This window comes from Sphaeramia orbicularis, chromosome 9, assembly GCF_902148855.1.
Source record: "Sphaeramia orbicularis chromosome 9, fSphaOr1.1, whole genome shotgun sequence".
In the NCBI taxonomy this organism is placed as follows: Eukaryota; Metazoa; Chordata; class Actinopteri; order Kurtiformes; family Apogonidae; genus Sphaeramia; species Sphaeramia orbicularis.
In genome coordinates this window covers 52,349,711-52,374,625 of record NC_043965.1, presented here as the reverse complement: position 1 = coordinate 52,374,625, position 24,915 = coordinate 52,349,711, and the positions used below count along the sequence as shown (strand labels likewise).

The following is a 24,915-nucleotide window of genomic DNA, read 5'->3' as shown; positions in this document are numbered from 1 at the left end:
CGAGAGAGCCATGGCTTCAGTCAACATTAGCACGTAGTACCGCTAGCGGAAGCCGCGTCCTCTCCCAGAGAGGGGAGGGGGAGTGGGCGTGGACAGATGCATTCATTTGCGTACCCGGAAGTAGGCCCAGAAACAGCCTGTTTTGAGGAGGGCAGTGAGAGGGACTTTTTCGACCGCTGAAACTCCGAACAAAGGATGATTTTGGGGCGAACAAACTTAAATACTATGTTTTTGGGCTTCTGAGACCTATATGACGTGACTGAAAAATAGCATAATACGGGACCTTTAATGGTAACAGTGCACTTAATGATCCAGACACACGGAAATGTAATGTTGGAGGAGTTTAGTCGTAGAAGGTATTGCATGACTCATTCATTCATCATTTTTCATTTTAAAGGTGTGTGTGTATGTGTGCATATACTGTATTTACATTTTCTCCTCCCAGCACACACACAATTGCGTGTCAACATACATATTCATTCGATCTGTTCTGTCATTTATGCACTCTTCCCACTGTCACATACTCACAGGCAGCTATGGGCTTACCTGAAAAATTATTTGAAAAAATATTCACTCTGTGTCTATTTTACATCATAGGTGCTGTGAGAAAATGTGGCTCCACCAGATCCGCCACCATTGGAGTCAGCAGCTATAAGATGGTTTGCATGTCAGGAGAGGGAGAGAAGCGTCAACGCTGAGCCAGGCATTAAGTTTTTGTTTTCGGGCTTTTCCAGTCAGTTTGACAGTCAGTTCAGTTTTTGTCCCAATTTGCTGTGTTCTATCAGTTGTTTAAATTTTTTCATACGTGTTTGTTAATATGGCCAAGCGTTAAATAAAACTGTTTCATCTATATGCGCTGGTTCTTGATTGAAGATCTAGTCGTACAGACAAACACGACTCAGACTAAAAAGTAAGCCATGTTAAACAGATACATAGACTACATCCTTGATTTAACTTCAAACATTCATTTGCGTATAGATATTTTTGGTCTTAATTTTTCCACAGTCAGGTATTAGCCCCTGCAAATTCATGACCTGTCTTGACTGATCTGATCTTGGTATTTTACATATAGCCAAAACAACAACAACAGCATTAGGCCAGTTAATGATGATAGTTAATATTTAATATTATTATTAAATAATAACAACAACAACAACAATAATAATTCCATACATGACCCAGAGAGCAAAGAAATGCTGGTGTAAGCAATGTTTCTGTGCTGCCGATTTATAGAATGACTTATTCATGTGGACTGACAGGATGTAATACGGAGTGCTTTTATTGTGACGGCAGGAAGTGTGTTTTGTGTGTAAAAATGCAGGATTGTTCATGCAGGTGTGCTGAAGACACTGCTGTGAGGAAATAAAGTGCCTCCAAAGTTAAAACTGTCATCCTTTTAACACATCATGCCGTCAGGGCTCATCTTCCAGACGCTCGGTTACACTGGGATGGATCTGGAACAGAATCGCTGACCGATTCGGCCCGAAACCATTTGGCGGGTCTGGCCAAATGGCCAGATGCACGTTGGGCCAAAACAGGTACTGCTCCGCAAAACGGATCTTCTGCAGGGCTAACGGGTCTGGCACCGATCTGGCAAACGGGTCTGAAACGCATCTGGAATGCGGGACACTCCGGCACAACGGAGCTGGGCCAGAGGTGAACCACTTCTGTAGAAGATCTGTTTCGCGGAGCAGTATCTGTTTTGGCCCGATGTGCGTTTGGACACTGGGCCAGATTCGCCAAACGGTTTCGGGCCATATTGGGGTGCGATTCTGTTCCAGATCCGTACCAGTATCTCTTTGCTATTTGGGACGGAACTGGGCCAGAGCAGGACCGCCTCTGTAGAAGATCCGTTTCGCGGAGCCGTACCTGTTTTGGCCCAATGTGCATTTGGACACTGGGCCAGATCCGCCAAACAGTTTCAGGCCGAATCGGTCAGCGATTCTGTTCCAGATCCGTCCCAGTGTCTCTTTGCTATCTGGGAACCACATGGTAAACACTGGGTTGAAAAGTCAAGTTCACATCTTTGATGCCTGATGCAAACAATAGCTTTGTTCCTATTGACCCTTTGCACGTTACGTCACGCACCGTTCGTGCCGCAAACAAGCTCCGGATGGACAGCGGAAGTGTCAGACTGCACACTGGACGGCAAACCGGCTAATAACGAATTCGATCTGAATGTTTTCATTTTTGTACGTTTTTAACCCTGCTTTATACATACAGTGGTGACACACAACAGTTCCATCCTTCTTCACAGACACCCATGGTTTCAGCTGGGTTACAGACAGAGCCTGGCTATGATAGACCTGATATTACAGATAGAGCAGGCTCTGTGTCGATAGCATATTAACTCCACCAAACACTGGCTAGGTGGCTAGACTGGGTTAACTACTATGAGCCACTATGTTCCAGTGGCTGTCATAAGTAGCCTTCAATATTAGCTCTGTTGTAGTGGCTGCCTTTTTTTTTTTTTTTTTTTACCAGCTACACTATGTCCTACCGGTATTGTCATTATGCTGTGCCATATGTTATAATAGTCAAACTGTACATATTACTGTGTGTAGATAGTAGAAAGGCAGCCACTTCAACAACAGAGCTAATATTGTAGGCTACTTATGACAGCCACTAACATTATTACACAATGTTAGTTAATTAGAGCTGCTTTTGGTTACACTCTGAGTTTGGATGGGATGCTAGGGGAAACATGTTAAAAACATACACAGCTAGCTAGCTAACGTTAGCTGTATCTTTCCTTTACCATTATGAGATACATTCATTTGCCATGAGCGCAGTACAGTGACTCGGTAATCTAACCTGAGACTAAGAACTGGTATCATCCAGACTTTTGTCTGCTTTTAGATCAGCACCTGTGTATGGGGACACTCCATTTAGAACAGAATGGTACAGATCATGTGCATTAAACTCCGGTAGACTGGAGGATTTTGCTAGATCCATAAACACATGAGGAGGGAGAAGGTATGGGTCAGTAGCTAGCCCTGCTATCACTAGCTTCTCCAAATAGCATTCTTTGTGCCGTCCAGTAAGGTTAGTCACTTCGCAAGACAACTGCAAAACTTTCTTTTCAGTGCTGGTAGCCATAATCCCATTCGTTTGTTTGTTGTGTTGCTTTTGCTGTCCACCATGGCGCTGCACCCCTCGTCACGTGACAACTGACATCGGTGCAAAGGGTCAATAGGTAATCCACCTATTTTAATTCTGTAGTATTACAGTTACGTAATTCGAGTCAGGGTCACTGTAACTGACAGATGGAGAGTGCCATCCATGTCTACTAATGCTGCCTTTCACTGACATCTTCCTGCAACTTCTAACTCAAACTTTTCACAGTGTTACATTCTCAGAACTTATTAGTATTAGCAGTAGAATATTTAATAATGTTTGTGTCACATCCCAGACATGATACAAACATGTGCTCTTCTTGTCCCTGTTCTCTGCTGCCATCCACTTCTCGGTGGTCATCCCTGCTGCCTGATTGATTGGTCTTTGGCCAGTCAATGCTCACCCCAGGCCTTTGCCTGGCTCAGTCTCTTTTGTTGGCCTGTGTTGCTTGCACTTCTGATATAGTTTGCCTTTGTTAGCGCTGATTTTGCCGTTTTTCCCTTTTAGTTTCCTATTGATTGGTCTGATCTTAGGTTAAAGTGAATTGTGTTGGTAGTTTAAATACTTGCAAAAAGGAGCTCCTGGGTACCCAACTTGCAAAAAGGAGCTCCCGGGTACCCAATTCTCCCGCCTCCTACGGAGATGGGCAGGGGGGTTCAATGTCTCAGACATCTGCGGATGGCGGAGCGCCCGGGGATAAAGTTTGACTACTAAAGTTTAACTAACCTGTCTCACCGTCGTGAGACAGGTTAGTTTTACCCTACTGATGATGTGTTGTTGCAATAGTAATTGTGCTTAAGAAGTTAAACTAACAGAACTACAAGAGGATTCTGTTAGAGAGCACACACTTTTAATACCTGGCCTGCTAATGTTCCTTGGTTACACTAGCTAGAAGGCCTGCATTATTTTCCAGCTAATGATAAAAGTGTGGTTTTATGTTACATAAATGACTCTCTTAGGGTAGCCAAATGCCTCGTCACCTAATTAGTGACGCGCATGAATGGATGAACGAGATTCCCACTGTCCCTACTTCCTGTTATCAGTAACAGCTGCATGTGGTAGTAGGTCAGGTTCCCGAGATTCACTGCACTTCATTTGTGAGCTTCCACAAACTCATGATGCTGAGGCTTTATAATAGCAATCCATAAACAAAGAGTGACATCATTAATTCTCTGACAATTTTTTTTTAATGGTGAAAACACTTCAAAAACTGTTACATTTATTTCACTTTGACAAAGGTATAAATTTCTGAATGCATACAATTTCACTTCAACTGTCTTTGTCAACAACCATTGCTAGATTTAACTTGCCTGTTAATATGTATAGGGCCGGATCTACTTCGATCCCAATTGTGTGTACTAATTTGTGTGCGCAATCTAGAATTTTGCATGTGGGGTTGAACCTCAGTTTGCAGGTGATTGACTAATATTGCTTGCGCAAATGTCAACAGATGCAAAGTCTCAGCAGACCACCCTATTTAAATGAGGATTTTACGTGTGCTAAACTGCTCTGGGATACGCCAGCACCAATGGTAACAGTGCGCTGAATGATCCAGACATATGGAAATGTAATGCTGGAGGAGTTTTGTCATACCTTGGTATGACAAGGTATGACATTACTCACTCATTTATTTTTCATTTTAAAGATGTGTTTGTGTGTGTGTGTGTGCGTGTGTGTGTGTGTGTGTGTGTGTGTGGGGGGGGGGGGGGTTGGATACATCTCAATTATTTTTTCTTCCGTCACTCCAAAAATGTTCACACGAGGGTGAAAAATATGTTCTCTGGGTCTCATTTCATCATGTTGATGTCTCCTAACCGCAGCCATGTGTGCACAATTACACATACAAACTTTTTGCACCTTTCTTTGAGACATGTTAAATATAGACGCAGTTTGTATGAGCAAAATTGTTTTTGGGTCTGATAAATCACTTTGCGTGTGCTAAATTAATATATTTACATTTTCTCCTCTCAGCACACACACAACTACGTGTAAACATTCCATATTGCATATTCATTGTGGCAAATGTACTAACTGGATGAGGATGTACTATTTTGCACCTTTGAAAGATGTAACCCTTTGTGCATACTATTTGTAAATCAGTTTGTACAATTTTTGTGTGTGCAATGATTTTGCACGTTTTAATACACGCAAACCATTAGTAGATTCGGCCCATACTGTACAATGATGGCACACGCAAAATGTGCCAGCAGATGTTCACGTTCTTAAAAATTGTGGTGACACATACGGAAAAGCATAAAATTAAAACATTAATTTCACAGTGACACTTATTAACTGTTGATTTTTTACTGGCAAGGCTTTACAAAAAAAATTTCACGTCGTTTTTACTGTAGTTTTAAAAATACGTTTAAAGCCTTTTACATATAGAACTTTTTGCCAGTTCTTGATTCTTCTTTCCAAAGGCTTCCTCATTCTGCTTTTCACTGACAAAAGGAGTCAGCTCACCCCTTGTATCACATCAGTCTGTAATATTTGAATGCATTTTTAGTGTAATGCCCTCATTGAGTATCTGCTTTAATCTTGCCCTGCCTTGGGCTTGGTCTCATGTAGTTCTTGACACATACTAGTCATGGCTTATGGTGCATTCCTGTTTAATCCAACTCTAGTTCATTTGTACAGAAAGTCCAGTTCGTTGAGGAGGTGTGCATGTGTAATCCAACTCTGATGCGGCTCAAAGAAATGAACTCTGGTCCACCTATAAATGTACGTTTCAGTGGTTAAGACTACTGAATTACAGCGTGCAGGACAAGAAAGTGTCATTAACTCTCAAAACAGAAAAATGATAGAGCTGGTCAGACATTGGACAGGCAATAACAACATTGTGCTAATATTGTAAATTACTGGATGGTGTCTGCACCCCCAGAAAGTATGGATGGAGGATGATATGGCAGGCACCAAAACCATCAAAGTCACAATCAGCTACATGATTAAAAGGATTTGTAAGCAAAGGCAGCATACAAAGCTACATACATACATACATGCAAAGCTCTTTCTCTCTTCTGTCATTTCTGTGAGTGTATTCATCCCCAGATGGTGCGGTCTGTATCCAAGTAAACTAAACTAAATAACTTGACAACTTGAAACAAAACAATTTGAAACCACTGGTCATCTTGTTTTTGTTTTTTTTTTTTGTACTCAAATTTCCCATCCAGAGGGCCAATGTGCTGTTTAGCATCTTCCATCTTTATCGGTTGGTTCTGCTGCCTGTCACTACCGGATCAACTGCCCATTTGCACATGCGCGATGGTAACTCTACTTGGACAAACTGCCCGAATGAGTTGCCAGAGACATTGCCAGACACTGCTGACAACTGTTAATACTGATTTTAATGCTTAATGATGACCATAAGTTTTCTTTTCCTGGCTCCTCACAACTGTTAGTTTGTCAGACACCTGTGTCCTTCAAAACATGAATGTTTCTCTCAGTCAACTTCTCAATTCTCCATATTGTAAGCTACTTTATCTCTAAAGATAGCACAACTTACAGTTTGACCTTTTAGCCCATAGCAGAGCATGAGCTCTCTCAGTTCTGGAATTCAACAAGAGTTACTTTCCCTAACTTCCCAGAATGACTCCAAGGTCTTACATTCTGTCCTGTGTCCATCTGACATTCTTTCTTTTACTTAGCAAAAGCATCATACGTCATATTTTATATTAACCAATCCCATGTAAGCTTAGCACAGCCTCTATAAGTTAGACTGATTTTCTGTATTAGGTAGAACTGACTTCTGACAGAGGGCGAAGCTTCGTTTGTCAGTTTCTCACTTGTGCACAATAAAGGAAGGCCTGACTAACAACCAATCCATTCTCCACGAATTTCTTTGTCGTTTACGCCTCCACGACACAACGCGAAGCAACAGTTGCTGAACTGAGAGCAGCCAGTGAAAGTGAATGCAAGCAAATACCAAGGGAATTGTTTTGTGATGTGTGCACTTCCATTACTTCGCATTGTCAGCAGTGTCTGGACCAGAACAGACGTCAGTTTGAGAAGAGGTGGTGACAAAACAATAAAATGGTGTTAAATACACATGTTAAGTGCTTGTTAAGTACTCCCTTCTTTCTTGAGTCTGTTTGCTCATGCAAAATGAAATGCAATCAATACAGACTAAAAATGACTGATATTTAATCATGAATAATCAAAATTAATCCACAGCAACCCTGTGGTTAATCTGATTACAAAATGTAATCCTTTGACAACACATACATTTACACTCACACACACACACGTGTGTGTGTACACATATATATAAAATAATAATTATACATTTTATTTAAAGGATGAAGGTGACCTAAAAGTGTGGGTGGGAATGTTCATGTGGAGGAGGTTAGTGAGGTACTGAGGTGGCCATGAAGGTGAGAAGCAGGATTTTATACTTAATGCGGAATTTCAAAGGAAGCCAGTGGAGTTGCTGCAGGACAGGTGTTATGTGACTCTACCACACGTATCATCACCAGATGATACGTGTGGTAGAGTTTTGAACCAGTTGATACATATACGGTATATATATATATATATATATATAGATACATATACGGTATATATATATATATATATATATATATATATATATATATATATATATATATATATATATATATATATATATAGCTTACTTCCGCCAAGTAGGTTTTTGCCAGCGTCTGTCTGTCTGTCTGTCTGTGTCTGTCTGTGTCTGTCTGTGTCTGTCTGTGTCTGTCTGTCTGTCTGTCAACTCAGAAAGTTATGGACGGATTTGGATGAAAATTTCAGGAAATGCTGATACTGGCACAACGAACAAATAAAATTTTGGTGGTGATTGGGGGGGGGGCACTGATCTGCTTTGGCGGAGGTCTGCACTCTGAGTGCTTTTCTAGTTTATTCATTCATTTATTTATTCATTTTTCAGAAGCAGCAGTAGTGAAATACAAACAGTGTACCTGTCAACTGCAATAGCGACCAGAGTGAAGACGGATGCTGACACAGAGATCCCTTGAACCATGCCACTCATTTTGCAGACCAGGCTTCCGAAAGGCCACCCTGTTGACAAAAAGGGCATGCTGAGCTGATTCACTGAAACGCCACATTCAAACAGGAAAAGGGTGACAGCTGGAATATTAAATTGGACAGACTACAACTCAAGTTTTCATATTTGAATATTCAGTATTTTGGGTTTCCACCCACAGCTGCAGAGAAATGGAGAAGCTTGTCATCATTTCATATTAAGTGCCTTGGGGGGGAACAGTCCCTTTCAAAGCAGTGCATAACCAGCACAGCTGCTGAGAAGTAGAGGTGCTGACTATGAAGGTGTCTTACTGTGGCTTTTGCAAAATAATCAGATTGCACAGTGTCATCAATATGCCTCCTTTGCTCTGTAACCTGAAGCTGTAACCTGAATGCTTTACCAGAAACAGAAATTCTTGAAGCACAGTCTCTGAAACCACACTTTTAGCCAGTCAATTTATGAAACATGTCAAACTAAATGCACATCCTCTGCTTTACCTAATGTTCTTAGTCAAACATTAGAGTTGACACATTAAAGCTCTACCTACCGATGTGGCATTTCTCACAGCACTTAGTAAAAGTTTGAACATGAACAACCCGCCTCCCTCCAAAGCCCCGCCCACTTCCCTCTGCCTGAGCTCTGAGGCTGCTCCTCCTCTCATCTGATGCGCAATGGAAACAGAGGAAGCAGAGGCGAAGGTCTGGTCCGTTTTGGCGTGTCCGCGGACCCCTCCCTCAGTAATCAGATGCATCATCCACCTGCCGCGGGCCCGCGGCTCCTGTTCCATCAGTAGACCTGGTCTGTGCAGTACTGGGTCAGGGTCTTCACTGCAGTGCCCAGGGGATGGGCGCGCGCACTGTGAACACGCGGCCTCCGCGAATTTTCCGTGGGCATTTGAAGTTTCATAGTCCATACAATTATCATCCTACATCATCTTACATTGTGTGACACCATGTACATGTACCTGTATGAGTCCCACCGTCATAAAAGCTGAGCTTTATGCAGACCTGTTCAGTCCAGTACACCTGACTTCCGGACTTTTATCTCCATCCTTCATTCATCAGACTCCTGTTTGTGCCCCTCAGTTTTCTGTTCATAAATCCATTTAATCCCTTCCACATGTGCATGTCAGTTCTATCCAAACACATCCTAGACAGTAGGCTGTGGTCAGTGACAGGAGAAGCAGAGTGAGTGAAGCGTCAGATTCAGAGGGACACATATCGGATGTGAGACAGCGATAATGGATCGGATGCTGGACGGCCGTAATGGATGATTGACAGGAGGCTCAGTCAGGTTCGGCCAATTATTTCATTTGGACCGACTAAAATGATTGGTCAGGCTTTTATCAGAAATATATGAGAATTAAACATTTTTGAGTTTCAATACCTGGTGGATTTCTTTTGCATTTTAGTTTGACACACACTTATTAGGAGCATTTTAAGATGACAAAAGAAAAGTGTAAAAATGCCACATCATACGGTATAGCTTTAAGTCATAAATGTGTAACTTTGTGTCAAATGACAGGTTTACCTCAATTTTTAACACAAGCTACACAGGATATCTTGTTTTAAGATTCCTGGCACATTCACCATGTTAAAATCATAAGCATGGTGAATTCACAAAAACCAACACTACATTCAAAAAGCCAATCATAGATGTCCAAGTACTTAATTTTGTAACAGTTTTAGATCTCCTAACTCCTTGGTAGATACTAGGCCTGTAATGGTACACAAAATTTTCGGTTCGGTACGTTTTCAGTGTTGAAAGCCATGGTTCTTTTTTTTTTTTTTTTTCGGTTCAGTACAAGAAGAAAGAAAACCCCTCAAATGCATTTATGAATTTCTGAACATTTTTGCCCCAATTTTGGGAGACAATAGAATATAGAAAAACAGGAATAATATACTTCTGCTGCTATGAATCAAATAGAAAATAAAATATTACTAAACATATTTTAAACCTTATATTGCACTTTTCCCTGAAAGGTAGTTTTGAACGAACAACAAAAATCAAATCACGGTTCTGTCAGGTTACATTCTGCATAAAAATAACAAAAAAATTCCACATGAAGTGCAACATTAACAAGAAGAGGGCAAACTCGTATTCTGTTGAAACAAACTGAAGAGCAACATTGACAACAAATTAACCAAATTATTTTTTTAAGACAGTTTACAAACTGTTTAGGCCACTTTGTGTACTTTTGTGTGTGTGCATGGTGTGATTTGTCAAAAACACAGAGGGTGGGATTTTTTTTTTTTTTTTTTTACACAGCATGTGTGAGAGCAGCGGCGGCTGCTTGTCTTTCAAAGAGGGGAAGCTCATTGTTTGATTACATACAAAAAATGTCAAGTTATTTAAACATAAATTTGGCCCTCCGTTCCTTTTTAAGAAAATGGTCGCACTGTACCAAGTAAACAAGACAACATTGATAATAATAATAATAACAATAATAATAACAACAATAACAATAATAATAACAATAATGATAATAGATAATAATAATAATAATAATCTCACATTCTCCCTCTGGTGGTGGTAAACTACATCTGTAGTTGCCCTGGGGCAGACTGACAGAAGTGTGGCTGCCAATTTGCGCCTATGGCCCCTCTGACCACCATCAAACATTCACACGCATTCATACACCAGTGTGAGTGGCACTGGAGGGAAGGAGGGTGAAGTATCTTGCCCAAGGACACATGGACAGAGTGGGATTCGAACCGCCAACCCTTCGGTTATTGGATGACCCACTTTACCACTTGAGCCATGGCCGCCCCCATGAAATTATGTTAAATTGAAACAAGGAAGTACAATGAGTGGGTTTTATTTACAGTGCAAGAAATGAACAAGTAATTTCGTAGTGGTTTCTCTCTCAACTTCACAAGCAGAATGCGCGACGGTATTAAACTGAACTCCATCAAGGGAAGGAGTAGATCTCAAACTAGCTGTCAATCAGACGGGATTCAGCCTTTCAACCGATCCTCCAATCAGCACGTGAAATCCTGGCGTCCAGCCTAGCCGAGCTCTGCTCGCTCCAACAGTAATTCTGCATCCCCAGAGACGCCCGGCGTCTGGGGTCTGGACAACATCATGGCATTTATCCAATTACCATCCAGTTTTGAGGCAATGAAAAAAAAACTGTTCCACTCAGTCCCATAGAAGTCCATTGACGCCGGGCGTCTACGGGTGTCAATGCATTGACCATAGATCGAAAGAGAAAACAGCGCAACGGAGAGGTATGAGAAGTTAACACCAAGAACTTGAGATGGACGTGTTCTAACACATTTGTAGTCAATGAAATGTCAACACAACTGTACATATTTAACCATTAATTTTCGTAATTTTAGGGGAAGCCGGGCTTCCCTTGCAGTCTATGAGAAATCGCCACTGCGTGAGAGAGAGCGAGTGTAAGTGTTTCAGAACTACCATAGTTCATAGGCGGCAAACAACATTCGTCTTATCAACGTCTCTTTCACCGAGACCTGAAGTGATCCCAAACAGGACTGTAATGATGGTCTTCAATCTCTTCTCTCCAGGTTGACATCATATGTTGTTGTTTTTTTACCTTATGGAAGCTGCTATTTCATATTTCAGGTCAATGTGCGCTCCTTCAATATTTCAATATGTCTGTGTGGAACTTGAGCGGATTTACAGTTCCGCATTGAACAACGTCTTTCGTTCCTTTTTCTTTTTCTCAACATACTGTGCCGTTTCGGTACAGCTGTGTACCAAACCAAACAGCTGTGTACTGAAACCGTTCGGTTCGGTATGTGTACTGTTACAGGCATAGTAGATACAGTTTACTCTAGGCAGACAGTGATTAAGGGCACAGAACTAACCCTCTAGCCAGGAGTTGTCCAGAGCAGGCAATGGCAAGACATCTTTATAGAATGTCAGTGTATGAAAAGTTTCATCTGAGTTTTGGTACTGCTTTATCACCTAAAAAAAACCCAAAAAATAATCAATATCATGCGATTACATACTTTAATAAAACATTTTATCTGCTTCACCTTGCTGTCAGTCTTTTCCCACAGGAAACTGAAGTCCTGAAGTGTTCCTCAAACCAACTTAACTCACTGACACCAACAGTAATTCTGCATCTTCCAGGACCATCCAGGCTGCTGTTACTTTGTGATTTTGGGTGTGAACTAATGCATAAAAACAAACAAACTGATACACAAACCAGTTGATTCTGGCAGCAGTCAAAGGCATTAAGCTGTGAGTTAATAACATGGCTTCAGTTCCGCATGGGACAATGAACAAGGCTTGGCAGACTCAGGCTCAGACATTTCAAAGTGTGGAGTGGACCACTCCACATCAGCATCAAGGTGTGGAGGATCCAAATGTTCACATATTTGCTAGGTTTAAAGTATAGGATTAATGGGTTCAGTTCAAAAACATGTTTTATTGTTTAGCATGACTTGAAACATTCAAATATAATAAATATATTCTATAAGCCCCAGTGCGACAAAGTGGGTGAGAACCACACCATTTGTCCCTCTGCCATCATTTCACCTTTTTAATTTAACCATGCTTGTTCGGTATTTGTGTTATCCGTTATTCCAATTTATTCTGTAATATGCAGACACAGGCTATCCTGGGTTTTTTTGACTTTGCATTATGTTTGGTTACAGGTCATCTACAGAATTTCTGGTTAAAAGCATACACAGAGTAAGGTTAAACTGGTTTATTGGTTTGATTATGTATTAAGTTCAAATTTTAAGTTCATACCATACCCACATGTTCCAGGAACAAAGGGAGGAAGTGCTCCCCTACTTTCTGCTTTTATAATCTTGCTGACATCATTAATGATGCAAGAGGGGGGAAACCAACTAGAGGGGTGTTGGTCATTTTAAAATGGAAAGTTATTATTTGGTACATGGTTACAGATTAAGCATGGTAAGCATGGTAATCCATTATTACTATAACAGGCAGGGGGAGAAGCGCTCTTACTTACTAACATGGTTTTATCCAATTGTTAGAATAATTGTTCATAAGTTATCACATTCATGCCAGTCTTATGATGTTATTATATGCTGTGTTGAATGAGGGCAAAGTGCTCTTAGAGTTCTTTTACAGGTTTTGCAGAAGTGAAAGCACCTCGAAGGATGGGGACCATGCCTTGGAGACCAGTTGACCCATGTCGTCTGATCGAAAGCAGAAGTTCACACAAAGGATGTGTGTGGATGATTAAGTTTTGACATTTAATAAGACGAAAATAATCATGCACCCATGTACTAACAATGTGATCAATACGTAAACCCTCAGACTAATCACACCCATGTAACTAGGGAACACCCAAATGAAATAAATGAGGAGAGCAAGGGCAGGACCCTCAGAGTGAGTTGGGACATTGTAACTGAGCAGTGTTCTGTCAACTACTCTCCTCGCGAGCAAGAGATACTTGACTCCTGTGTGTTCTTGTGTATATATTATAGTATAGTATATATTATTATATAGTATATATTAGGGACACACCGATTCTGATACCAGTATCGGGCATCGGCTTCAATACTCAGTGTATATACTTGTACTCGTTAAAGTAATCCAATACAACTGCACTGATACCACTTACGGCAGGTACGTGCAGCAGGTACGAGGCGGTGGAGTAATGTGTGGGGAGTGTGAAAAGTGAGGAGATTTTGCAAAATGAATGACAGTGACAAAAGTAACGCTGACTGCAAGTAATGTTAAAGACACAGACGGACACGGATGGAGCGTTCCGTCTGTCCTCTGCGTACATTCCATATGTTTCCCAGGTGGTTGCGGATGCGCACCCAAATGGAGAATACCACTGGGAACCGTGGAGGTAGAGGATCTGTTCAAAGAGCGACTGTGTGAGTTATTGAAAAACTACTGACATATTTATGACATCTACTCAGGGCTGGGTTTCACTCCTACTTATAATACTATGGGGGTAAGGAGCGGTGCGGACCACCGCCAGCGGAAGTGAAAATGAAACTTAACGCTCATTTATCTTTTCCCTACCTGCTGAAGCTAAGCTTTTAAACCTTACCAGGGACACACCGATTCTGATACCAGTATCGGGCATTGGCTACAACATTAGTATCCACGTTAGTGTTGCCTCTGTCATCTCCATGTTATTATTATTATTATTATTATTATTATTATTATTACTGACTTTCTTCTTCTCAAAAAAACTTTACTTTTCTTCGTGGTATTTGTCCAGAATGGTTAATTAAGAGCGGCGCCCCCTGGTGGATTAATTAAGAAACGCTCATTCCAATAAAGTAAATGTCAGTAGCAGCACTTTGTTACAGTCAGACTAATGACAACGACAATAAAGCACATTTACAAAAGGAACTAAGAACTGTAATGGGATTATTAAGTACTCGTATTGGTATTCTGTATTGGCAAGTACTCAAATGTGAGTATTTGTACTTGGTCTGGAAAAAAAGTGGTATCGGTGCATCCCTATAAAGGCAGTTGAAGGTTGCTGCAGAAACAGAGAAGACATTCGATGGTGTAGCTGAGTACAGATTAGATTAAGTCAATTTGATTTAGTATGAGTTTAGTTTTCTTTGGTTAAGCTATGTTAACTCAATTTTTTTGTAAATATTTTTTGTAACATGAGAAGCTTGGTGACACGTTTTGTAAATAAACACTTTTTGTACTGAGGCGATGTTTTAGAGTATATCTCGTACCCAAAATCCATCCGCTCTAGCCAGGCTTACCAAATTTGGTGGCAGCTCTGGGTCCCAGGCCAGTAGGAGACAGTGATGGAACTGACAACCAGACAAAAGAAACTTTAAGAAGTTGGGTGTCCACCAGACACATCCCAAGATGTCTGTTACCAGCAGGGGTCAACCCCAGGACCAAGACAGCATGGCAGAGCTAACAAGTCTTCTGCATTGCCTAATGCACAGCAGGCTGACCGTGATACCAGGGCAGAGCAGGAATGAAAGTGACAAGAGGACAGGGGGAAGTGACTCCAACATCAGTTTACCCAGCTCCAACATGAAATGCTGCAGGACCGCCAGGACTGTCAGCAGCTGAGGGAACTTTCAGCAGCAGCACCTGGCTCATCCAGCCTCTTCGTGTAGCCAGCGTCCAAGCCAAACCACAGCAGGCCCGAGGTAAATCCATTGCAGTATGCTAATGGAGGACTGCATTCCAGGTTAGTGAGGTTCTCACGCTGGAAAAGCCCCAAGATGCAGCCTTACAATGAAGGTGAGGACATTTAACATTATTCAATGACCTTTGAAAGAATTGCTCATGCCTACCAGTGGCCTCAATGATGAGTGGGCTCTCCACCCATCTCCACTGCTAACTGGTAAAGCCCATTCAGCATATGTTGCTGTTACACCCTGACATTGTTGCCATTCCGAGTGACATTGCTAAGCTACAGAAAGAGGGTTTCACACTTGGACCCCTTGTTCTCTAAAAGTGTGCCAGAGACAACTCAGGTTATGGATAGAGGAAAATAACTATTTGTGGTAAAGGGAGACAAGCTGTATCACCTTAGCCAAATTGGTGACCAGCTGCTCATTCTCCAGAGTTTCAGGCCCACAATCATTGAGTCATTCTATCCCTTGGGTAGGACATCTGGGCGAGGCAAAAACATTCTCACATCCTCAGTGTCAGCTAACAGCTCCAGGCAGGAAGGGAGATAGGGCCACTTTGATTAACATGACCACTACTGCTACACCCTTTTCCCATATTGCCATGAGCATTGTATGCTCTCTAGAGAAATGTAGTGTAGGCCACTAGTATATATTGGTAGTCTGTGATTATACCACAAGATATCCCAAAGCCTTTCCACTGAAGAAGATTTTAATTAGCCAGCCAGACTGTCATTTGCCTCATTTAGCTGTTCTCTAGGGTTGGCATCCCAAAAGAGATAACTACAGATCAAGGTACCAACTTTATATCAAGTTTGCTAAAAGAGGTGTACAGCTTGCTGAGTATTAGAGGTGAAGACGAGCCTAACCCTAACACAAACAGATGGCCTTGTTGAGCATTTTAATAAAACACTCCATGATGTCACCATTTGTGAATGACTCTAGGTCAGACTGAGACCAGCAGCTTCCATTTTTGTTGTTTGCATATAGAGAAGTTCCTCAAACGTCAACTGGATTTTCACCATTCCAGCAACTGTATGGACATCCAGTGGGGTCCAATGGATGTTTTGAAGGAGGCCTCAAAAGACTGGCACCACAGACTTTCTGTAGACCTGTATTCAGATGAGAAGCCCCTTCCCCAGTCTGTGTCAGTCCAGTTAAAGCGTTGTTTAAATAGGCTCCTTTAATTGAATAGCTCTATGTGTCTGTGTATGTGATCCCAGGTGAGCTCATTCATTTCATATAGAGAATTTATGTGAAGTTTGAGCATTATTATAATTATATATTTTTTATATTTATTTTTATTGTATTCATTATTATTTTTGATGTATTTATTTTTAATTTTAGTGTAGCTATTTTTTTTTCCAGCTTTTTCTTTGTGGAGCCCTAATTATCTTTATTGTCTGCAGCTGTGCCACACAATGCCATTACCATGACAACTAGCACTGCATGCACTTAACTTTTTCCCCAGCAGAGTGTCTTCCAGTGAGTTGCTAACCAGCACCAGAAGTTTTTGTCGTATCCACTAATTTTTGAAGGCCCTCTGAAAATGTTGTGTTAGGAGTATGTGAATACTGAATAAATCAAAAGAAAGAACAGAACTTCACCATTTAAACACAAAAAGAATATTTTATTCTATCTTAATCTGTTCGTGAGGTATAAAGTTTTGAACATTGGTCATTTTCAGGAAAAATATTTTGACCCAAAAGCTGAGGAAATTGCTTTTTTTTTCAAAGATAATGATTTTCAAGATGAAACTGATTTCCTATTTACATTTTGACTTTCAATTTACAAACAGTAACACTGTATACAAAATCACAAAATAAAATAACAATAATAATAACAAACCGCTCCAAGATATCCCAACATTACACTGTAACAATTACTGTAACAAAACAGTAAATTTTGTACAGTATCGTACTGTAATTTGTAAATACAGTAAAATACTGTGAATATTGAGGTCCTTAAGGAGCAAATTTAAAACAGTAAGCTACTGCAAAATTTTACAGTATTATACAGTATTTTTCAAGTACTCCACTGCTGTCCGCCCGGAACTGGTCTGAACAAAGTCATCTGTGGCATCACATCCCAACAGCTCATTTTGCAAAGATTCAATCCAAAGAATGTGAACTACAGACTTGCTGCATCAAAGGTAAGTGGTTCTTTTTTGCAACAGAAGGAAAAAAAATAGAAAGAGAAAAAAACCGAAGACAACTATTTTCACCCGGACTTAACCCCATACAGCACGGGAATGGAGGTCAGCTGATGCTTTCATCCGTCTCTAGGAACACTGCCATCGCTCCATCCTGCTGCTCCATCAGTTGTTCATTTATCAAAGTAAGTGTGATTTTATCAAAGTAACTGTCAGTATGCTGTGGCATTTTGGGTTTAAACATTTTGGGATTAATCATTATACCTCCATAAACCGCGTTCACACCGGACGCAATTGGCACGCCGTTACACGCATCCATCGTGTTCGTCGCGACATTGTATGACTGGGTTCACCTTGTACATAAATAACAAAAGAGTTTGTTGGTGTAAACAACAACGTGGTTATACTGCTTGATATTTCGGGGTGTTAGCCGTATGTTGCAAGCATGCAGCTAATTTAACTTGAAGTATACTTGCTAGCTACGATGTGGGCACAGTTAAACTAAGCAGCATGTCAATTTACGTACTTCTCACAGCCTCGGTTACATTTCTAAGACAGTAAATCTGTAAATTTGGTTTACTTACTTGGACATCCTCATTAACTGATATAATTAACCACTGATTTAATAAAAATAAGTGACTAAGGCTAATTTTTCCCTCTGTTGGGCAATTTGTATAGCATGTGTGTAGCTTTTCTCCACACCAAGTGAGGGAAATATGCAAGTTGACACAAACAGGAATCAACAAATTGAGTGAAATATGCTAGAGAATTACAGCTAATGGATAGTTAAATGGCTGCCTCTGTTTTAAATTATCCTGTGAAGCTTAACAAGTGTCATTGTTGAAATACTGAAATTAATTTGCTGTTAAAACCCGTTTACAGTTTCAGAGATGATACCATGCAACATATGTGCTAAGACCTGCAGCAATGCATTTGCAAATTTCAGGCACATGCGAACTCATAGTTGTATGCCTAATGCATCCTTTAAGTGTGGCTTCCCTGCATGCACCAAAGCTTTTTCTAAGTTTTCAGCCTGTAAGTCTCATACTTACCACCATTAAGATGGAATGAAAAGAAATGACCTGGACAGTGCAGGAGATTTAGCACGTTATATTGATCTTTGTGGCACTAAGTGTGAGGATATCCTAAGTCTTCTCTCACACCTGAAAAGCCATATTTCTGAAGGCAAGACAGTAAAATGCCCTTTTAGACATTGTGAGAAATCATTTACAGTAAGTCTTCATTCACATCTCATGAGTCAAGAAAGCGTAAAGACTGCACTAAAGAAAGTCTAGTTGGCTCAGTTCCAAATCCAGGCAGTTACAGTGCTTGTAATGATGATGTCTGTGGTGATATGCAACATGAGAATCCCCATGAGTCAAGTTATGAAGAAATGGAGGTCTACCCAGAGAAAGTGGATAAAGGACAATTTGTCAGAAGTTTAGCCTTGTTTTATCTAAAACTTCAAGCAAAATTAATCCTTCCATCCTCTACAATTCAAACAATCATTGAGCACTATCAGGAAATACATGACATGATTCAGTCACACCTGCTTTCCAAACTTAAGGAGAAGCTGGCTTCACTTGCACTTCCTGAAGCTGACATAAACGCTGTGATAGATACCCTGAAAAGTGAGGATCTGCGCAGGAGGTGCAATGCCAGCACACTCAAAACTGATCATAAGAGAAAGACTTTCTTTAAAAGTAACTTAAATTATGTGGAGCCAGTGTCCATTTGTCTTGGTCAGAATGAGTCTGGCCGAGAATGTTTTGCACAATATGTCCTAGTGATAAACACCATTAAGTTTCTGCTGTCCTCAGAGTCAGTGAGGGAGCAAATACAGCAAATAAAAACTAAAGTCCAACCTGATAATGTTGTTCAGGATTTGTGGGATGGCACAAACATAAAAAATAACTTACTGCTCAATCACACTGCCTCCTCAGTAGGCATTATCCTTTATCAGGATTCCTTTGAAGTAGTGAACCCATTAGGGTCTGGCAGGAAAAAGCACAAGATATTGGGCATGTATATGACACTTGCAAATATTTTGCCTCACAACAGATCAAGCATAGATCAGATGCAACTTGTGCTACTTTGTCGAGAGCAAGATTACAAGTGTTTTGGACAAGATCTAGTGTTTGGCTCTCTTGTGAAGGATTTAAAGGACCTTAAGCTGAATGGAGTAACTTTACCAGATGGCCAGCTCTACAAGGGTCAGTGTCAGGTCTGTGTGTCATTGCAGGTGACAATTTGGGTTCACACAACATTGGGGGCTTTTCTGAAAATTTTAGTAAAAGCTCATATTTTTGTAGGTATTGTGAAATTCATCGGGAAACTTTTTTGGCAGATCCTTTGGCCAAAGGCCCTGACCGAACACTACAGTCATATCAGACACATGTTGCTCAGGGTCATAATGTGGAAGCAAGTGGCTCTTGTGGTGTTAAATTTGACTCCATCTTCAATGACCTGACATATTTTCATGTATGCCAGCCTGCATTACCTCCTTGTCTTGGCCATGACCTTTTTGAGGGCATTGTCTCAACCGATCTTGCATTTTACATCAACCATCTTGTGTCAAAAGAAAATGAGTTTACTTATGTGGAACTAAATTGGCGCATAAACCAATTTAAATATCTGGGTAATGATGCCAACAACAAACCCTGTGAGGTGAGCCCGGGAGCTGGAAAACTCTCTGGACATGCAGTTCAGAAGTGGTGTTTCCTGAGAATGTTGCCAATGCTGATTGGTGATAAAATAAAAAAACCTGAAGAAAGTGAGGTATGGCAGCTTATCTTACAGTTAAGAGAGATTGTGGAGCTTGTTTGTGCTCCAACCATTTCCAAAGGCCAAGTGGCATATTTAAGAGTTCTGATTGATGACATTGATGACATTTACATACAAGAATGCAGATTGGGGAACAACAACTTAAACCAAAGCATCACTATCTAAACCATTATCCAGAACTCATTATTCACTTTGGGCCACTTATTCGTCTGTGGTCATTAAGATTTGAAAGTTAGCATACTTACTTTAAGCAGTGTGCAAGAAAGCTGCACAACTTTAAAAACCTCTGCAGAACCCTTGCTGAAAGACATCAGCTTTTGCAATCTTTTCTAAGTGCTGGTGCTCTGTTCCCACCATCAGTTGTCATAGAGAAGGGAATTGAATTTATTGTTGAAGACTACAATGATAAAATAAGGCAGTCAGTCGCTCATCTGAACTTTGATACCTATAAATACCCTCATCAGCCAAAATGTGACAGTAAAAGGGACGACATACAAGAGCAACATATTTGTTGTGATAAGTCATAACGATTGATGGCCTTGTTGTGGGGAAAATCAAGAAGGCTGTCATTCATAAGAATTCAGTTGTGTACTTTATCACTGAGGTATACCAGGCTGTGCGTCAACCCTACTTTAATGCTTACTGCACCACACCATTGCAGGAAGCGTACCACTGTCAGTCAAGAAGAGCTGCTTGATTACTACCCATTGGCAAGAGTATTCAGTTTGGGGTATGTCTTTGCTAACTCTTCACCACTCTGTCCCCACATTTTAGATTCATGTCATCCATCTCAGATGAAATAAAGGACATCATCCTCAGGGCTTTGCCCAAACTGTCTGAGGATATTCTACAACAGGTTGTCATCACACTTGAAGGATCAGGTGTAGAATCAATACAAGACCTCAAGTATGTACATCAAGATGACATCAAGGACCTTTTGCCTGTTATCCAGCAAAGGAAACTTCTACAGGCATTCAAATTGGGTAACTATTGTCAGTCTAGTGTTAGTAGTTTTCCTGTCCAGTTAAAGCTGCAGTGATTATTTAAAAAGAAAACTGTTCACAATGAACTAACATATAGTTTGAAGAAAGAATTACATAGCCATCTGGCTAAGCAGTCTTGACGTTCTATGACAATTCATTATTTGTTATAATTTTTCTAATGGGGAAACATTGTGAAAATAATATATTATTTTTTTCACGTGTTACAGAAACTTCTACAGTCACACTTGATCTTCAAACCCTGCCAGATGTCCAAATGTTGCCATTTGACTCAACAGATACAAATCAGTCTTTCCTCGCCAGTCCGTTGCCTTGTTCCTCTTTCTCTTTACTGTCAGCAATTCATCCCTGTCAAGCTCTTCAGAACCACAATCACCTTGCACTTCAAGTAAAGTACACCAGAACACAAACATATCCAAATGGTATGAAACCTTTCAAGTCCCATGGGATAAAATGCCAGAGGAAGTGCAGTCAGCCATTGCTAACAGCAAGAGACCTGCTCCTGACAAGCGTTGCCAGATGATAAGAGTCCTTGTGGACGAAATAAGGAAGCATGACACTAACCCAACACGCAGTGAATGTCTCATCATCTGTCACAACATTGTGAAGCAGTACCCCAGTAGTTTTGCAGATATGACACCAGGAGGTGTCATCATTGGTGGTGGTTTTGCTTCACTCCTTTCTCAAGTGAAAACACGAATTGAGAACATCCACCGTGAAGGGACATTCAAACGACACCGCTCATCAAGACTGTCAGGGCAACAGCAGAAGATTGATTCTTATGGATGCACACAATTTCAGCCTGAACCACCACCTGGAGAAACGGATGAGACTTTGGAGCAGAAGCGGCAACAACTGCAGAACATCTATAAGCAGGAAGGTTTAAACAGTATTGAGAAAGCACAAGTGTTAAACCTTATGAAAACAACGTTCTATCTGCCGCATAACCACATCAGACTCCAGCACCTTCCATTGAAGATATGAGAATCCAGTGGCCTTACCTTTTCACCCAAAGGGGTATCTACAGCCATTTTGAGTCACTGACTGGCATTAATGTCTTACATGCCTTGGAACTATCCATTGAAGAAAGTGGATTAGGAATTGAGAAGTATTTAAGGACAAAAACAAAGATGCACAGTCGGTCTTCTCCCAGACCAAAGATGGAGAGTTGACTCTCACTATGTCATAACCCGGCTCTAGGCCATGACAAAAAGATGGGAGAAGTACACAGTGCTAACTTAATACAAAATATTTATTAAAGTATAACGCAAAATAACCAAAGTTTACAATAAATATGAGGTGTGTAAGTCAGTAGTATCAGTGGTGTGCATGTGGATGCGTGGATAGTATAGGTGTAAGGTTGTGTGGCTGAAAGAAACAAAAAGTAAATCAAACAAAAGGTGCTGGTCGGCAGGGGAGAGAGAGAGAGAGAGAGAGCCACGCTGGATCTGGCCCTTTTAAGGTCCTCAGGAACACCGGGCCCAGGTGCTCCCAATCACTGTGATGTCTCAGCTTCATCCTCAAGAGAGAACACAGAATGACATCACTACCAAGTACACTCTCAGACACCTAAGCAGGGGCCGTCACAACTATCATCCAGCTTCTGATGGCCTACTTTGATGAGAGAATAGAGGGACTGATAGTCCTTGCGGATGTAAGTGTTGTGGAGCACTATTTAATGTCTGTATGCAATGTAGCTATAAACACAATGTCATTCCTAATTCGAATTCCTTTGTCCAGATGTCTTCCACTGCAGCTGATATTGAGCACACACTGACTCTCCCAGCCAGTCCACGACTAATACAGGGTAAACAGGTAAACAGGGTAAGTGTCTGTATCTGTTTATGTGTGTCAATCAATTAGTCTGTGTCTGTTTGTCTGTCATTCAGTCTGCCTAATAGCTGTCTGTCTATAACTAAGTTATAAAATAATTGCTTATGCCCTTCCGTGGCACAGTGTCTTGCCATTGTAAGACAAGAATAGTCATTAACGGAGGGAGTATAACTTATGATACCTAATTTAAATAAAGTACAAAAAAAGTATATAATAAATGTGTCACTCAGAATTTTGAGTTCATCCTAACCAATTTTCATACCTTACATAGGTTACATAGACTACATAGGTTCTTGGTAAACAATATATCTGATACTGTTTAGAGACATTAACCTCGCTTCTTGTCTGTATCAGTTACTGGTGATGAAGTCACAATCGGAAGCTGGAGGATAAGCATCGAAAGCCGTGTTGTCTGCGAAGGCCTCCAGCCAACATTCATCACAGGGCTTGCTGCTGTATTCGCCACCTACTATGTCTTCAACTTGCAGTACCAAGAGGAAGCTGCAAGGACACTGGAGTTTGTTCAAAGGTAGTGCCTATGCTACTCTTACATTTTGTTTGAATATTTTGTCTCTTTTCTCTTATGTGCATAAGAATGTTCAATTACCATTTACTATGAGTTACGTTTAAATCAGTGTCTTTCTTCTTTTCCGATATGAACATTCCAACTACATTTGTTCCTTTTGATGATGAAGTAAGGATGAAGCTGGAATATGTGTTACACACCAAAATCTATTATCACACTATATAATATATAACAATATAATTTTTCAAACACGGTCTTTACTGGGCTTGGACATGTGGTGTGAACCCAGGAGTTTTCCAAGTGGGATGCAGACGTATGTTCATCAGGCTTGTTGCTGCTTTTCCTCCCTTCACCTCCTGTATGTTTAAATGCTCCGGCTGATGTAAGAAAAAAAGTTGCTCAACAAAATGACAATTTTAAAAATCATACTTTATTATATGCTTCATTGCAAGTAGCCAAAGTCAGTCATCTAACCAAGGTTTATGAGAAAATCCTAATTTTTCTTTACATTTCATTTTGGTATCAAGACTGACAATGGCTACCCGCTTTCCAAAAATATGGGTCATATTAATGAGAAATATCTTTATTTTGTGCATGTGATGGTGTTCTGTATTAAATACAAAAGTCCCCACTTACCATGCACAATAATTAATGTGGTTTCTCTGTTATTACACTTTTGGGCGCTTCCTGGGCATTAATCCAGAGAGGGGGACAAAGGCCAACCAGGGGAAGGTGGTGTCCAAGAAGACGGGGAAGTTGGTACAAAAAAAAGGCAGCAACTGTGAATCCCCATGTTGCCACCCTCATAAAGAATCTCCTGGACTTTGAGTGGGGGTTTATGTAACACAGAAGACACCTGTAGAGATGACCTCAGTTTCACAGATAAGTCTTTCACACTCCAGCCAGGTGCAGTCATTTTAGGTAACCAGCCTCAGAACTTGGTTATGTTCAGTATAGTTTATTCCAGTCTCAGTTTTGCAGTTATAGGTTTGCTTGTTCCCTTACTGTGTTTTGAACTTTGCAGAAAACAGGGTACAAAAGTATTCAAGCTGTAACCAAATCATTCATTTTGAGAGACTGATTTGAATGCTCTTGCAAGACTTTAAGAAAGTGTGTCAGCTATTGAATGTGTTTGATGTGGTAGTTTCAATTAATTAAATGTAATGTACGATCTCTTGTTGAAGTTCAAGGTAACAGTTTATAATAAGTCCACACTATGAAGCATTACTTAAGCATTAACAAATACTGAATTCATCATTTATAAAGCATATTTCTGACATGAATACTCATTAATACATGGTTTATGAACACAGTTATAATGGTTTTACTCATCATTAATGAGCTCATCTATAATGTGCTTAATGATTGTATTTTCATACTTTAGAAATTATGGATTCAGCATTTAAAAACGTAGTATTACATCACTT

At 40.5% G+C, this 24,915-nt stretch overlaps 1 protein-coding gene across 4 annotated transcripts in view; it reads right to left on the bottom strand.

Annotated features, from left to right (window-relative positions):
* Positions 1-24,915, bottom strand: part of LOC115426425 (neuropeptide FF receptor 2-like) — a 57,091-nt gene that overhangs the window by 12,395 nt on the left and 19,781 nt on the right. For all 4 annotated transcript variants that reach the window (XM_030144549.1, XM_030144551.1, XM_030144550.1 and 1 more), the window contains one exon: positions 8,052-8,151. In XM_030144549.1, coding sequence (XP_030000409.1) covers positions 8,052-8,151 — 100 coding nt within the window. The remainder of the gene's footprint in view (positions 1-8,051; positions 8,152-24,915) is intronic.